General features: G+C 42.1%; 1 protein-coding gene across 11 annotated transcripts in view; it reads left to right on the forward strand.

Moving 5' to 3' along the window:
- Positions 1-18,168, forward strand: part of FAM120A (family with sequence similarity 120 member A) — a 114,922-nt gene that overhangs the window by 20,154 nt on the left and 76,600 nt on the right. For all 11 annotated transcript variants that reach the window (XR_012424916.1, XR_012424914.1, XR_012424915.1 and 8 more), the window contains one exon: positions 4,444-4,526. Coding sequence is in view for 6 of the 11 variants with exons in the window: in XM_005582268.5 (XP_005582325.4) it covers positions 4,444-4,526 (83 nt within the window). In the remaining 5 variants the exon portion in view is untranslated. The remainder of the gene's footprint in view (positions 1-4,443; positions 4,527-18,168) is intronic.

Consider the following 18,168-nt stretch of genomic DNA (forward strand, 5'->3'; position numbering starts at 1 on the left):
CTACTTTAGAAGAGAAACAAAAATAAGCTATCGTACCTTGTTTCCAACACCTACATTTTAAGTAAATGTGTACATGTCTTTAAAAAATTTCCTTGGAGGAATTCCTTATGCTGAATACCCAGAAAGGGTGAAATGTTGTTTTCACTATGACATATTTTAATTTTCTTTAATTAAAAATAATTCCCCCATGCCTGTAATCTGAGCACTTTGGGATGCCAAGGCGGGTGGCTCATCTGAGGTCAGGAGTTTGAGACCAGCCTGGCCAACATGGTGAAACCCTGTCTTTACTAAAAATAGAAAAATTAGCCGGGCATGGTGGTGGGTACCTGTAGTCCTAGCTACTTGGGAGGCTGAGGCACAAGAATGGCTTGAACCAGGGAGGCAGAGGTTGCAGTGAGCCGAGAGTGCGCCACTGCACTCCAGCCTGGGCGACAGAGTGAGACTTTGTCTCCAAAAAAAAAAAAGAAAAAATTTCCCAAGAGGTAATATATTTATCTGTCCCTTTATATTTGCATTGTGTGTTTTCTTTCTTTGCTCTTTTGTCAGCTACCCTTTCTTATGCTTTCATTGTGCTTGTCTCACCCTACTTTAATATCCAGCTCTAGTTTGCTTAGAGTTGATAAGAATCGTGTCCAACTATAAGTAAACATGTTTTGGAGGGAGGCACTCCTGTGATTACAATCCACGAATCGGATGGGATTTGGGGCTGTTTCGGACACACAAGGCCAGTTTGGGAAGCTGCGTGGTGTCCAGTGCCCAGTTACTGTGCTCCCTTGCAGTATATATTCTGTAGAGGCTAGCCGTCCAATCCAGTCCTGTTCAAGAGGGGATTACATTGTGGATTAGTTTTAGAAATGCCTAGTTGTCAGAAAGATTTTTATAAACACTCCAAAACAGTTTTACACAACTAGAAATTGTAGTGAAGGAGTCACAGTTTATTTTTACTTTTTTGGAGGGACTGGTTCTTTATTTCAAAAAGACACTTGCCAATCAATATTCAGTATCAAAACAGTTGCGCTGTTGATTTCTCTTTCTCCGAGTTGGTCTCAAATGAGAGTACATTTTAAGCCAATAAGCCGTAGGATATATACCTAACAGACCTCCTAGAAACCTCATCAGAAAATGGGGACTGGGTAGGAAAGAAACTTTAAAAGATCAGCAAACTGCCAGCCCATGGGCTGCAGAGGCTGTGCTGTTCAAGTTTTCATCTTTAAGATATCTTTGGACAATTTTTTTGTTTGTTTGTTTTAATGGAGTCTCACTTTGTTGCCCAGGCTGGAGTACAATAGTGTGATCTTGGCTCACTGCAACCTCCGCCTCCATGGTTCAAGCAGTTCTCATGCCTCAGGCTCCCGAAAACTGGGATTACAGGCGCCCGCCACCACACCTGTTTAATTTTTGTATTTTTAGTAGAGACAGGGTTTCACCATGTTGACCGGGCTGGTCTTGAACTCCTGAGCTCAAGCAATCCACCCACCTCTGTCTTTGCTGGGATTACAGGTGTGAGCCACCGCACCCAGCATTTTTTTTTTTGAGACAGGTTTTCACTCTGTTGCCTAGAGTGGAGTGCAGTGGTGCAATCTCGGCTCACTGCAACCTCCGCCTCCCAGGCTCAAGCGATCCTTCCATCTCAACTTCCCAAGTAGTTGGGACTAAAGGTGCATGCCACCACGTCCAGCTTGTTTTTTTGGTGTGTGTTTTTGGTTGAGACAGGGTTTCACCATGTTGGCCAGGCTGGTCTCCAACTCCTGAGCTCAGGTTGATCCACCTGCCTGAGCCTCCCAAAGTGCTGGGATTACAGGCATGAGCCACCGCGCCTGGCCACACAATTTTTTATATATTATCTTGTGAAAGCATTTCATGTTTTACTATATCAGTCAGTCAACAAAATTGTGATTTCACAAGTTGTGTTTGTTTGAATCTAATCTCAAATACAGTGCTTAGTAAGGGAACTCTTGTGCCTTTGGGGATTTGGGGATTAAAACTAATCTTTTAAATATATTTTCAAATATTAAAATATAAAAGGATATTTCCTCTGATGTTAAAAGTGAGTATGGCAGTGTCACATTATATGGAAAGTTCCATATTTGCTTAAATGCTATGCAAAATAACTTGGCATATTAATTGACTTTGAATGTGAAAATCACATGCTCTTAGAATATGGATGCCTTAGCTCATTTGATAAATGGAAGAATACTGTTTATCTTGTTTAAGAAACATTGAATATAGTATTTGGAAAATAATACCAACTGATACGTTTCTAGCTTGTTAGTCTGTGAAGTTTTGAAATAAATGAAAAACAAAATCAGTTGCAATATGTTGTCAATTTAATTTAGGGCTTGGAATCTCTTCAAAAAGTTTAGTGAAGTTATAGGTAAGCTCCTGAGTTTTTGTTGTCGTTGTTGTTTTTTGAGATGGAGTCTCTCTCTGTTGCCCAGGCTGGAGTGCAGTGGTGTGATCTTGGCTCACTGCAACCTCTGTCTCCCAGGTTCAAGTGATTCTCATGCCTCAGCCTCCCGAGTAGCTGGGATTACAGGTGTGTGCCACCACACCTGGCTAATTCTCACCATGTTGGCCAGGCTGGAAAAGTTTCACTGTGCTCAAATGAGAAAGCTTATTTTTCTTTTCCCTTCTGTAATGGAAAGTATAGCTCTATAAAGTATTTTGTTTTAGGAATGTTGGAATATTCACTTAAGTATTTCACCCAATTTTTCACAGAGACTGTTACTAATGTTCGAGTTGCTTTAATATTATTTCAAATTGAAGCTTCCGAAATTTCAGACATGTCATTCTTCTTTTTTTTTTTTTTTTGAGATGGAGTCTCGCTCTGTCGCCCGGGCTGGAGTGCAGTGGGGCGATCTCGGCTCACTGCAAGCTCTGCCTCCCGGGTTCCCCCCATTCTCCTGCCTCAGCCTCCCGAGTAGCTGGGACTACAGGCGCCCGCCACCACGCCCGGCTAATTTTTTGTATTTTTTAGTAGAGACGGGGTTTCACCGTGTTCGCCAGGATGGTCTCGATCTCCTGACCTCGTGATCCGCCCGTGTCAGCCTCCCAAAGTGCTGGGATTACAGGCGTGAGCCACCGCGCCTGGCCAGACACTTCATTCTTCACTGTGAAATTCTATGCAATCCCTTAACAGAGGAAAACAATATCAAACACAGCAAACCTGGGCAGTTACGGTTCAGATTTGCTCATTTGGACGTCACGGGAGTTCAGTACCTCTGGATTGTGTGTTTGTGTGTTTGGAATACAGGTGGAGTGTCCCTTATCTGAAATGCTTAGGACCAGAAGTATTTTGAAGTATTTGCATATGCCTAATGAAGTATCTTAGAGATGGGACTCAAGTCTAAGCATGAAAGTCATTTATGTTTCATATATACCTTATACACATAGCCTAAAGGTGATTTTATAAAACATTTTAAATAATTTTGTGCAGGAAACAAAGTTTTGACTGCCTTTTGACTGCGTGCCATCTTATGAGCAGAGGTGTGGAATTTTCCACTTGTGGCATCATGTTGATGTTGAAAAAGTTTCAAATTTTGCATCATTTTGGATTTTTGGACTACGGATGCTCAACCTATATTATAATGTAGCAATATTCCGAATGGTCTTACTTTGTTTTGCCTTCTGTTAGTAGCAAATTAATGAATCTGCTATCATAATGTGGAGGTGATTAAGTCATGTTATAAAAATCACGGCTGTTTAGGAAATTACTGCTTGGAGATTTCAGTGAGATAGCTAACCTACTAAAGATCAGGTGTACCAGGCATACGAACATGATTGTGAAAGTAGAGTATTCCCCGCAAATACAGTTTCTCCATTGAATACAGTTTTGTTTGTAGACTGTGACAGCACTGGTGATAGGATGAGCAGCTTAATGGCCTCATGAGTATTATTGGAGGATGGGCCTTTTCACATATGTTTGTGGGTGGTGATGGAAATTATGGGAGAAGGGTGTTGATTCATGTTACAATCAGCAGTCATTGTCATTTAATCTTGCTAAGAAAGATTTTATAATTGTGCAGGTTTCACATTTGGTGTTTTTATGTAATTTTGAACCATAGCTATTTCATGAACAGATGAAAGCTTGAACCACAGCCATTTCATGAACAAATGAAAACTTGAATCTAATTGGTGTTTGATAGCCTGACATTGTCAGACTGACCTTTTGCAAACTGGTGTTTATTTTTAATACTGTGCTGTGAGGTTGCTTCAGTTTTATGCCGTTCTTAGGTTGGATGCTGCTGGGACTCCACTAGAAATTCCCGTCATTCTTGAGGCAGCCGCAAGGATTCTGCCTGCTGTATGTTGCTTTACGTTAAGAGATGAAGAGTTGTTCTCAGTTTCTGTTTGAAAGTTTTCTACTAGAGATGCAGTGCTTTTAAATGTTTTCCTGTGTTACTTAAGATGATTGCTTTTATGTTATCCATGTTTATATTCCAGGAAATCACATTCTGCCTGATGAAGATCTGGCTTCCTTTCATTGGAGTTTACTTGGTCCAGAACATCCACTAGCCTCACTAAAGGTACAAATTTCACTTTATTTGTCTAGCATTTGTAATAATCAACTGTGAGTTTGCTATTACGGGTTTTTTTTTTTTAATTTTTATTTTTGAGATGGAGTCGTGCTTTGTCGCCCAGGCTGGAGTGCAGTGGCGCGATCTCGGCTCACTGCAAGCTCCGCCTCCCGGGTTCATGCCATTCTCCTGCCTCAGCCTCCCGAGTAGCTGGGACTACAGGCGCCCACCACCACGGCTGGCTAATATTTTGTATTTTTAGTAGAGACAGGGTTTCACCGTGTTCGCCAGGATGGTCTCGATCTCCTGACCTCGTGATCCGCCCGCGTCGGCCTCCCAAAGTGCTGGGATTACTGGCGTGAGCCACTGTGCCCGGCCTGCTATTACTTTAATAACATGTTAGGCCCTTTATTGGTGGTGCTACAAAGTTAGCAATATCATGTTTTGCCATGATTTCAGGATATGCATTGCCTTAAAAAGCAAGCAACAATGCTACCATCCTTTGTTCTCAACACCTATATGTTAGGTAAATGTATAAATGCCCTTGAAAATTTCCCTTAAGGAATTCTTTGTGCCTTGTACCTAGATAGAAGGAAATCTTTGAGCTGATGTTTTATATATTAATTTTCTTACTTAAAAATTTTAATTTTTTCTCTAGGTAGCATAGTTGATAAGTTTTGTAACTAATTTTCTACAATTATAAAATAATCTAAAGCTTTTGGATGATGGGGGAGACTCAAATTCATTAGATAAATGATCCATTTGTACTGTTTTATTAAAACTTAATATTATTTTTCTCTCTTTTGATTCCCTTCCTGTTTGTGATAGTAACAGACATCAGAGAGGGAGGCACTTAACTCTGATTTTCTACAGTGGAAGGTGTCTGTGTTTGATGTGAGCATAGGAGTAATGAGTGAGATTGGCACGAGGCACTGGAAAACTTCAGCTTGGACTTGTTAGTGACTCTTGTGATTGCAATGATCATTTGTCAGGTTCAAATGCCTTTCTTGACTTGGGCAAATGGGAAGATGGGGACCTAGACTTTGTATCTGCTTCCCGCCCTGGGACTGCTTCCTTATAGTAAAGGGTGGCGGTTAAATTGGGTGTTTTCTGAAGGGCTGTAAAATTCTGAATGTTGTTGTAATTACCCTCCCTCCATAAACAATTTTAACTGGTGGCTAGTTTCAAATGGGAGTTTTTCTTCTACATTTTAATTTACCTTTAACTTTGGTCATACCCAAAAGCTTAAGTAGAATTCTTTCCTCCTCTCATTTTGTTCCTTGCTATTTCAAACTCTTTTTCTTTTTCATCTCTGGCATGCTATAAAATGTTCTCCTTTTCACCCTAACAGGGTTTGATATGGACTGTTTTCAACTTCTTGTTCAAAAATTAGTTTTTCTCCTCTTGTTAGAAATTACATTTCTGGCCATAGAATCCCTCCTGTATGTTTTCATGAATGAAGTGATGTGATCTGTCATCTGGACCCTAAGCTCCTGGTGATGCCATGACTGAAACGCGGATTGGGGAAATGCAGCGTGTCATCAGCTGAACTTCAGAGCACTGCACCTGTGCTCAGTAGCTCTGTTAAGCATTATGCTTTTATAAGTGAGACACAAATGAAGGCTTGTTTCCTACAAGATTTATTTTGTTTTGAAGAGCAGGAGTGAGATACTCCCAAGGTCTCTGGCTATATGTGTATGTCTAAGTTAAACTAGCCCTGCTTCATATGTCACAGGGTTAGAAGTGAAGAGCTGTTTGAAGAATTATTGGAAAACCAGCTCAATTTATTGCCAGGTGAATAACATCATTACATGTATATTTTTCCTAAATTTTGTGAAGAAAATCTTTAAGTATGAAAATGTGGAAAGAATAGAGAATGTGTATCCATATATCCACCATCTTAGTCTGACAATTATAAACATTTTGCCATAAAGTATATGTCTGTGTTTTGTTTAACAAAAACTCTTTGGAAGTAAGTTGCAGATGTAACACTTTACCCATGGAAATGTCAGCTTGCTCTACCACTTCAGCTTGCTCCATCACTTCCTAAAAATAAGGACATTTTGTTACTTTATCCTATTAGTCTTATGACATCAACTAAATTAATAATAATTCTCCAATATCATTTTTTTTTTTTTTTTTTGAGACAAGGTCTTGTTCTGTCACCTGTGCTGGAGTGCAGTGTCTATTATCATTGAATATTAAGTTCATATTCAGATTTTTTCAGAGTCATTTATAGTTTTTTTTTTTTAATCAGGATCCAGTCAAGCTTTATGGATGCATTTTGATATTAACTGAGTACTTTTATGGCATATTGGAGAAGAAATCCTAAATTATTTTTCAGATGACTTGATAAGTTGTAGGATTTTAAAGTCAAACCTGAAATGCAAGCGCACCTGATTTTGAGATAAGTTCAGAAACTGCATTTGTTAGCCACTTTAAATTTTTTTTTTGAGACAGAGTCTTGCTCTGTCACCCAGGATGGAGTCAGGGTGAGATCTTGGCTCACTGCAACCTCTGCCTCCCCGGTTCAAGCAATTCTTCTGCCTCAGCCTTCCAAGTAGCTGGGATTACAGGCGCCTGCTGCCATGCCGGCTAATTTTTGTATTTTAATAGAGGGGTTTTCACCGTGTTGGCCATACTGGTCTCAAACTCCTGACCTCAGGTGATCCACCCACCTCGGTCTCCCAAAGTGCTGGGATTACAGGTGTGAGCCACCGCACCTGGCCCACTTTAATGTTTTGACCGTTCATTCACATTTTGTATGCAGCACCATTTCAGTAATTTTAATGTACATAAGGGAAATTGGATGTGGTTTTCTCCCCATGAGCGTGACTGATGGATGTGCTGCAGAATTGTATGTATCCCACCTGCTGTGTAGTCTCTTTCTTTTTTCCCAGTTATAAAACCAATTGCATCTTTCGAAAATTTGGATAGTTGTTACATATCTCCATAATATTCTGAGTTTTACTTTCTGAAATATTCTTTGTGTTTTTGTATTGTGTTGAAATGATGAGGGGTTTAATATTATGGTACTGCATTTTAAAAGGTGCTTTGAATTGATTAGATATTAACTTCATAGAACACCAACCCTCTGTGAACAATAATAAATTTGGCTTTGGCGAAATAGTACAAATATAATATGATAAAAGGGATGGACCAAGAAAGCTTAAGCTTGAGGATGCAAAATCACGTGTCTTTAACAGCTGTTTTTCCAGTATACTGTGTTAGAAAGGGAACCAATAAAAATCATGAGAAAATTTCTCTTTTTACCATCTGATGAAAATCACAAAATACCATGGATTGGAAGTCATTAGTAGTCGATAATTTGTGTGATTCCAAATCTTCAGTATGTTGGTAGCACTATGAATTTTTATTTGTTTTGTTTATAAGTAGCATTCTTAGACTCATATTTTAAACATGTGTCTTTACAAATTTCACTACATGCATTCATTCATTCACTGTGAATTTTTAACTCTCCGACTGTCGTTGAACCAGCTACATCAGTTAGAAATTGTGAAGTCCTCCTTGACTGTCCACAGCCCTGGGGTGTGCTGAAAGAATAGCACGTCTGCTTTGGGGCTCTGGGGGCTCAGAAGCACAGGGAAGAACAACTGTTAAATCGTTGGGTAATATCTGCAAAGAGGAAAGCTAGGACGGAAGCCACATTCTGTTTTGTCCTGCTTTATTAGTTAGTAGTAGATCGTGCTTATTACTAGATTATGACTGCAATGTTAGACATACTTAGAACCTAAAATTGGTAGAAGGCAGTAGGAAATAGGACGTAAGGTGACTTTTTCATACGTCAGTGGTAACCTTAAGAGCTGCTACCAAGGTGGGCGTCGAATTTCTTAGGTTTAGTTGCAAAGAATATTTCATTTATGTTCAGGACAGTTGGGCCATTTCATGTAACTTGTAAAATTGTAGGATGGTGTCAGGGGTCAGGGAGTGTCTAAGATGTGGTCAGTTCTATAATGAGAGTAAGAAAACGAGAGTTATGTGTTACTCCCTATTCCTCGGGAGACCTGGCTGTTGAGATTCCTCACTGTAGTCCTGGAGATGCCTAGAGGCTGGGCTGGAGTGTGACCTCTGTCTCCACCCAGGCCCAGGTCCTGCAGAGCAGGGAGCCTGGCAGCAGATGATACAGAGCGGGCTGGGCCAGGATGGGTAAAACCCCAGGGCTGCACAGGCACCCAAGCCTGAGGCTGCGTTTACCTTACTTTGCTGTAAGTAAGTTACTCTGTTTGATTGGAAACGTAAGAGAATCTTTTATATACCAGAAAGAGTTGAGATACACTCCTGGAATGTACACTCCCTCCCAAACAATGGGGAAGGCATTCCAGGAGTGCATCTCATTTCCGTGCTCATTTAAACTTTTTCCAATGGCAGTATTTCTTCAAAGGGTCATATCTTTAATAAGGAAAATACATTGAATATCCTTTCAATGTGTTTTTGGACTCTGTTATAATTAGGAAGATTCGGGATTGTATTTACAGTAATGAAAAGTGGGTTGGATGCATATTGGTCTTTCGAAGAGGCTCCCACTGCTTGTGTTGCTCTGGGCTGCTGTGCTCCTTTGATGGTTTTGGTGTGGCTGGCAGTGTTGCATGAGAGAAATGGAAGGTGTCAGGCAGCCTGGTACCCAGACAGCTGAGCCCACAGAGCATGGGCTCCAGTCCCAAGCCCAGCCTCTGTGTCCCTTCAGGTGGTGCCCCCATGCCTACCTCCTCCTGTGCCCTGGGAGTGGTCGGCCATTCAGTCTGCCTGGTCATAAGGTTTAGCGAGCCTGTGGGTGCCCTGCATAGCTGGTGTGGCCTGTACTCATCAGAGGGTGCCTGTGGCTATGGCAGTCCATCCTGGGCAGGGTCCCCTGGCTGTAGACACCTGCTAGGTGAGCAGTTTTTCAAAATGTGCTTTTTGGGGTTTTAAAAATTGTATGATTTTGTGTCCTAACTGGGTACGGGAATTTTTTATCTTGGGTGGGCATTTTGTTGTTTTAATTTTTTAGTATGTTTTATAGATGTTTGCTGGATTTATTTTTTTAAAAACATAATTTCTTGTTGCCTCTGGTTTTCTTGAATCTTGGGTTTTTTAGAACACTTTATAGAAGGCTTTTTGTCACTTGGGTGTTCTACATTCTATTGACCTCGTATTTGGATATAATAACATTTAAGTTGGACCTGTTTAGTGTCAGGTCATTGTATTCATTTTGATGGTTTTTGTGTTCCTGAACTTCATATTCAATTTCATATATTTTGAGTTTCCATCCCTGCCAGTTGTTTGTGATTGCCAAGTATCCCCAACCACTGAGCCCTTTGAGCTCCTTCTGCCTCCTTGTCTGGGACACCCCAGCTTGCAGATTTTATGTGGGTTTACCCTTTCCTGAGACTTCACTACCAGCAGTTCTACTTTCTAGTTAGGTTTAGTCCGTTTTACTCTGTCTACTCTGCAGTTCCCAGTCTTTTTGAAAGACCCCATCTCTGTGTGGTGAGCCTCCCCTAGAAGTACTTGTCCTCCTCCAGCCCTTTCTGACCCCATCATCTGGTTGTCCTAGGGCCAGGCTGGGCCCTGGGCCAGGCTGCACTGTCATCCATGGAACGCCGTCTTCTCTGTATGATCCTCTCTCGGAGCTTCCCCTAAAGTACGCTTGCTTTCTTCTGCATCATCTTAGGAGCTCCCTCTCATTCCTAGCCCTGGCATTTCTTCCTTTTGATTTAAATGTCTTTGTGTATTTATCATCTTACCACTCTGATTCACTTATTTTTGGTAATCTTTTGCCAGCTTTATCTTTCCCTGAGCCACCCGTATACCGGGGGCAATCTATCAGGCCATATCAAGAAAACTTTTAGATTCACCTCCATTTTTTTCTTTTTGGAGACGGAGTTTTGCTCCCTTGCCCAGGTTGGAGTGCAGTGGCGCAATCTCGGCTCACTGCAGCCTCTGCCTCTTGGGTTCAAGCAGTTCTCCTGCCTCAGCCTCCCGAGTAGCTGGGACTACAGGTACACGCTGCTGCCACGCACGGCTAATTTTTTGTATTTTAGTAGAGATGGGGTTTCCCCTTGTTGCCTGGGCTGGTCTCAAACCCCTGAGCTCAGGCAGTCCGCCTGCCTTAGCCTCCCAAAGTACTAAGATTATAGGCGTGAGCCACCGCGCCCGGCCATTCACCTTAAATTTTACCCAGGGGTATCTTTAACTATATTTTTTATGTCTTATTGTCCTCAACCAGAAGTCATTGAGTGTTGCTTTTAAAACATGTCCTTTAGGGCCAGCAGTTGGGTCTGGCTCTGAGAGAGTAGTGAGGAGGGTAGCATCAGGATCTCCAGGAGCAACAATGGTAGGGCTGTCAGTCTGGCCTTCTCATCACAGGGACCATGTCATCTCCAGGGTTGGAACGCACAGCAGACCCCACAGTGAACCAGTCTAGTAGTAGATCAGGGCCCTTCGAGACAGAGAGGAACTGAACAGTCCTTTTTCTTGGGTTTCCCGGATGGACACTTGGGTGGCTGTTGCAGCTGCTGCTCAGCCTGTGGTCCTAGTGACCGCTGTGCCTGGTGCCTGTGTCCGGACTAGGGCGAGAGGTGCTGGTAGGTCTCATGCAGTGTCTGGAGCCAGCTTCCATTTGAGAAGAGCTCTAGCATTTCAGGCACTTTGAGGCTTCATTGTGTGTGACGTATACCATGTAACCTTGCTGGAGCTAGGTTGGTGATCAGATGACTTGATCTTTCTGAAATCTTTTTGTAAAAAATTAAGTTGGTTATAAACTGTAAATAAATAGAAAGATGGACTTTGTTTATTTCTGACTTTCACCTATATTGTCATAGCGGGAGGGGGTGGTTCTGATTCTATGAACCCTCTAAAGAAGGAATTTCTCCTTACATGTTAGTGTTAATTGAAGTTCACTTCATATTTTTTTTCTTAATAAGTCATTATATAATAGTTTAGTAAGAGCTAAGAAAAACTTCCTAAAATCTAAGTACTTATTTAGCTTTAGAAAATATAATGTTAGGGGCCTGGAAGGTAAGTAGATTAAAACATTCTTCTGTTTCTTTTTTTTTTTTTTTTTCTAAACATAGTCTAAATATTGGGGAAAAAGGAGAGACAGACAAGATGAGGTAGTTTGACTGAACCCTCTGATTTTATTAATCTTTGTAGTCTTCATATGTCTATTGCATTTTTACTGTCTTAACTAGAAGCCTACGTTACCTTTTTTAAAATTCTCTTTTTTATTATAAAAATAATTAGAAAAATTTAATCAGTACAGAAATATGTCATGTGAAAATGAAAGGTACTTATAATCCCACTTCTCAGAGATAACCACTTTAAACAGATTGATATTTGATCCTTCGAAGTGTAATAAAAATGTCTATCTTGCTAGTGGTGGTCATCATTGTCACCATCCATCATCATGCATGTGATGCATCATGTGTGTGACATTAGCTAAATGTTTTTAATGGTTAATGTATACAGATTCATTGTACTGGATTTTAAGCTTTAAGTCTTGAAAACCTGCATTTGATAAGAAATTTGTTCTTTGCTCCTTTTAATTTACATGTGTAGTTGTTAAATGAAATAAGTTAAAATACAAACTGAACTCAAAAGAATTTCTGCTTGTTTATATCTTCCAGTCAGTCTCCTTCTCTGTTCCCTGTTTGTTTTAAAATAAAACTGGAAAGCTTAGAATTCTGAGGAATCTGCTGGAATCTCTTGGGGCTCAAGAATAGTTTTTCTGTCTCTCTCTTTCTTTTCTTTTTTTTTTTTTTTTAAGAGACAGGGTCTTGCTCTGTTGCTCAGGCTGGAGTGCAGTGGCTGTTCACAGGTGTGATCATGTGCAGTACAGATGCAAACTCCTGGGCTCAATTGATTCTCCTTCTCCTGCCTCAGCCTCCCAAGTAGCTGGGACTACAGGTGCGCACCACCACACCCAGCTTCTGTCTTTTTTTCACAGATTAGGAATAGGTCTCCTGTCATATTGCTGGGAAGAAAGGGATGTACGTTGTGGGAGGTTTGTGCTCCTTCCTTGTTGCAGGATTGCTTTTAGTTTGGCTCCTCCCGTGGAGTGAGTGGGACTGCTAAGCAGAATTCTTCCTGATTGACCTGGAATGGACGACCCTGCCAGCAGGAGCAGGAACAGAGGCCAGCAAGGGAAAGACAGACACAGTCTGAATGGGATCTGAAAGATACTGTGTTGGTAGTGCTGGCACTTACGGTATCTCTGGGAGAGAGACCTGGAATAGAGCAAGCAAAGAGAAGCTCAGTAATAGTGTCTTTGCTAACTGTGCTTTATTATTATTACTATTATTCTGAGATGGAGTCTTGCTCTGTCACCCAGGCTGGAGTGCAGTGGTGCGATCTTGGCTCACTGTAACCTCTGCCTCCTGGGTTCAAGAGATTCTCCTGCCTCAGCCTCCCAGGTAGCTGGGACTACAGGCATGCACCACCACACCGGGCTAATTTTTGTATTTTTAGTGGAGACAGGGTTTCACCATGTTGGCCAGGCTGGTCTCGAACTCCTGACCTCAGGTGATCTACCCGCCTCGGCCTGCGAAAGTGCTGGGATTACAGGCATGAGCCACTGCGCCCAGCCTGCTAACTGTGCTTAGAACTAGAATGCTCTAGTTTTATTTTAAATAAGCAGCATAATGTCAGTCTTAAAAATGAGAGTGTAAACATTTTCTAGCTTATTTCCTACCCTGTGAGTTCATAATGTCAGCCCTGTTTCTAACCAGGCTTTCTCCATCACTTTCTGCTTAGCATATTCACCTTCCTCTGAATGCCATGGTGACACGTGTGAATTAGTGCCGTGTCCTAGTCCTAGTCCCATGTCTCCCCCTCCACTCATGGCAGATCAGACACTGTTGTTGCACTCTAACTGTACACCGAGGGCTCCTCAACCTAGAGAATATCACCCTCAAGACATTTTGCCTGGGAACTGCCACCACCCCCTGCCCAGCCAAATCTGGCACCAGATTTCGTGCCAGGCAAGTTCCTTCCAAGACATTCTTAGTCAGAAACAGGGCTTGAGCTGGGTATGGTGGCTCATGCCTGTAATCCTAACACTTTGGGAGGCCAAGGTGGGAGGATCACTTGAGCTCAGGAGTTTGAGACCAGGGCAACATAGTGAGACCCTATCTCTATAAAAAATAAAAAAAACTAGCTGAGTGTGGTGGCATGCCCCTGTAGTCCCAGCTACTTGACAGGCTGAAGTGGAAGGATTGCTTGAGCCTGGGATATCGAGGCTGCAGTGAGCCTTGATCTGTGCCACTGTGCTCCAGCTTGTGTGACAGAGTAAGACCCTGTCTCAACAAAAAATAAAAAGAAGCAGAGGGCTTGCTAGCAACAGTCCCAGCTATGTCCAGCATCTTGGTTTCTTATATCTCTTGCTCACAGCCCTTGTCCAGGGTCAACTTCTCTTCCTGACCCTCTTGCTGTGTCTTTGAGACTCTAGCCCCTGTCACCCCAAAAAGAAGCCATGTCTGCATTGGCAGTCACTTTCCACTTCTTTCCGTCTGCAACCCCTTGGCCAACCACTAATATGATTTCTGTCTCTACGGATTTGCCTATTCTGGACATTTATTTATTATTATTATTTTTTTGAGTCGGAGTCTCACTCTGTTGCCCAGGCTGGAGTGCAGTGGTGCAATCTCGGCTCACTGCAAGCTCCGCCTCCTGGGTTCACACCATTCTTCTGCCTTAGCCTCCTGAATAGCTGGGACTACAGGCCCCCGCCACCACATAAAACCACACAACATGTGGTCTTTGTGTCTGTCTTCTTTCACTGAGTATAGTGCTTTCACGGTTCTTCCATGTTGTAACATGTATCTATACTTTATTCCTTTTTTTTTTTAAAAAAAAAAAAAAAGAAAAAAGAAACTGTCTCCTAGGCTGGAGTGCAGTCAGTGGCGCAATCATAGCTCACTGTAACTTTGAACTTCTGGGCCCAAGCAATCCTCCTGCCTCAGCCTCCTTAGTAGCTAGGACTGTAGTCACGTACCACCACACTGGGCTAATGTTTTAATTTTTTTTAAGAGACAGGATTTCACCATGTTGCCCAGGCTGGTCTCGAACTCCTGGCCTCAAGCATCCTCCCACTTCAGCCTCCCATAGTGCTGGGATTACAGGCATGAGCCCCGCACCCAGCCTACTGCATTTTTTTTTTTTTAATGACTGAATGATATCCCATTGTGTGAATATATGACATTTTTATTGCTCTTTTCATCAGTTGGTGGACACTTGGGTTATTTCTACCTTTTGACAATTATAAATAATGTTGTTATGAACATTTGTGTGTAAGTTTTGTGTGGATGTTTTCATTTTCCATGGGTATATGGCTGGGAGTAGAATTGCTGGGTCATGTAGTAGGTCTGTGCTTAGATTTTTTTTTTCTTCCTTTTTCTTTTCTTTCTTTCTTTCTTTTTCTTTTCTTTTTTTTTTTTTTTTTTTGAGACTTTTTTAGAGTCTCACTCCTTTGCCCAGACCTGTGGCATGATTTTGGCTGTCTGCAACCTCTGCCTCCCAGGCTCAAGTGATTCGCTTGCCTTAACCTCCTGAGTAGCTGGAATGACAGGTGTGTGCCAGCACACCCGGCTAATTTTTGTATTTTTAGTAGAGATGGGGTTTCACCATGTTGGCCAGGCTGGTCTCAAACTCCAGACCTCAAGTGATCCGCCTGCCTTGGCTTCCCAAAGTGCTGGGATTACAGGCATGAGCCACTGTGATTGACCTATGTTTAGCTTTTTGAGGACCATCAAACTGTTGCCACAGCAGCTGCACAGTTTACATTCCCCCCAGCAACGTGTAAAGGTTCTGATTTCTCCACATCCTTACCAATGCTCGTTATTGTCTGTTTTTTTATTTTCTCCATCTTAGTGAGCTTAATGAGGTTTCCCATTTTTGTTTTGATTTGCATTTCTTTGACGACTGATGATGTTGAATATCTTTTGCTGTGCTTATGCGTCATTTTTAGACCTTCTTTGGATAAATGCCTCTTCAAATCCTTTGCTCATTTTAAAATTGGGTTATTTGTCTTTTCATCATTGAGTTCTAAGGGTTTTTGTTTTTGTTTTTTGAGACAGAGCCTCGCTTTGTCTGCAATGCAGTGGCATGATCTTAGCTTACTGCAACCTCCGCTTTCTAGGTTCAAGCAATTCTCCTGCCTCAGCCTCCTGAGCAACTGGGACTACAGGCATGCACCACCATGCCCAGCTAATTTTTGTATTTTTGGTAGAAACAAAGTTTCACCGTGTTGGCCAGGCTGGTCTTGAACTCCTGACCTCAAGTGATCCACCCACCTCGGCCTCCCAAAGTGCTGGGATTACAGGCGTGAGCCACCGCACCTGGCCTGCATTCTAATGATTTTTAATATATTCCAGATGCAAGTCTATTATTAGATGCATGATTTACAAATATACTACTTATCTTTGCAATAAGTTTGCATCTCAAAGTATTGTCTTAAGCAAAGAGTCAAACCCAAAGGAAATCTGATCCCATTTATATAAAACTCTAGAAAAGGCAAAACAATAATGATAGTGATAGAAGGTGGACTTGTGGTTGTCTGGGACTGTGGTGGGAAACGGACACAGTGGGACTCTGGGGTGATGGGAATGTGATGTTTTCTTGATTGTGATAGTAGTTACACTATTGGAGGCGTGTGTTGTAACTCACTGAATTATATGCTAAAATTGATGGGATTTTATTCCATGCGAAATATTTCAGTAAAACTGATCTGAAAAATGCTGGTGTCTGACTGTAGGCAGCCCCTCCATGTGGGCAGTATCATTCTATTCTCCTTCCCAGTGACTGTGAGCATTCGTCACTCTCTCCTGGGCCTCTGCTCAGTTTCACACTGCTTTCTCTTAGCAGGTTCTTTCTGCCAGAATATTGACACCTTCAGGCGTGGTCCTCCTCAACTTCTCTTTCCTCATCTACACATTTATTTTCCCGTTTTTATTTCTTTTCTAGCCTGACACTGGAGTATTCCTGGCCTTCTTGAACCTTTGTCATTGAACATATCTGGTGGAACTTCTGTATAATATCTCCCTCTCTCTTGGTTCTTGGCCCTCAGTTTGTAAATATGAACAGATCTGCCCCATATTCTTCTGACTACCATCTTGTGGTAGCTCCTGTCACATCCCCAACACTTAACTTCCTTCCCTTGAATCTCATTGTCATAAGATTGCTTTTGTCAAGACCATGGATGCCCGTGAGAGCTGATCTTGTGGCTGGTTTTCCGCCTCATCATACTCCTCCTCTCCTCACTGGGACCCTCCCGCCTGGCTTTCCACATGTCAGTGTGCTGTAGTCTTTCTTTTCCTCCTCCTCGCCTCTGTTGCCTCCTACGGGTTCCATCTGTACTGTGATTCTCACACTCTCCTGGCAGATCTGTGCTGAAGTCTCAGCTACCCTGAAATGTATTTCTCCAGACAAGTCCCCTTCACCGAGCTCTCCACCCTGTCCTCTCTACTTGGATGTGCACCTGCACGTCAGATTTGGCATTTCTGATCTACAAATGTCTTCATCTTCTCTAACTTGGCTTGTCCTCCTGTGTTGTACTTGCCACCTAGTGCCACCAGTGACCCTGCCAGTCATCCATGGTAGAACTTGGGAGTCATCTTTGATTCTTCCCCTTCCTACATCTGCTCTGATATTTCCTGAATTGCCACATCCTCTCCTTGCTTCTGTTTCAGCCACTGCTTGCTGGGATTCATGCGGGAGCCATGGAGCCTCCCTTTTGCTGATCTTTTCCTCGGCTGTCCGTCTTCCACATGGCTCACAAAATGATCTGTTTAAATTCAGGTCTGATCTCATCATTCCCCTGTTTAGAATTTCTCAGTCACTCTCTTCATCTGTAGCAGTGATTTGAATTCCACGTATCTGTTAAAAAAAAAAAGTTGGAAGACTACTGTTGTGTTGCCAACTCTTAATTTTTCTAAGTAAGAATATTGGAAGAAAAAGGAATTCACCGTCTACCATCTTTTCATTAAATAAGCACATTTCAACACTTAAAAAAAGGCGCAATTTCGAATGGAAGATAAAAAGACCACAGTGCTGTGGCTAAGTGTGTAGAGTCCACTCAGCCACTCACCTGGTTGGCTGTGGTGGGTACTTAGTAAGCTCCTCTATAAGATGGGGACGTTAACAGTGGCTACTCATAGAGTTGTGAGGATTATATCGAGTATGCATCCTTAGGGCACGGCCTGGGTGCACAGCCTTCGAAACTATTAGAATACATGACAGGTATTCCCCCAAGAAGGGAAGGTGACCACAGTACACGACAGTTTCCTCCTTGGACTGGTGGCAGCTTTTTGTAAAGAGATCCTGTCACTGCACGATGGAGCCCAGGTTCCAGCAGGGCAGCTGAAGCCACCTCTGGCCTACCTGCCTTTTCATCCTAGGCTCCAGGCCTATAAAGTGGAATGAACCACTTTTCTTTGTTCAGTTTAAAACCTTTAGATACTTCAGTATACGTGCATAGCAGTTTCCATCTTTGGAGTGATGATCACACTTAACATTATTTGTGATTAATTGCATTTTAACAGCCTTTCAAATCTTTTTTTAGGCAAATGTGTACAGAATACTGATATATGTCATAACATTTCACGAATTTTGAAGGCATGACTATTAGTGGTATCTGACAATTCTAGGGTCTACGTGT

Source organism: Macaca fascicularis, chromosome 15 (assembly GCF_037993035.2).
Source record: "Macaca fascicularis isolate 582-1 chromosome 15, T2T-MFA8v1.1".
Lineage (NCBI taxonomy): Eukaryota > Metazoa > Chordata > Mammalia > Primates > Cercopithecidae > Macaca > Macaca fascicularis.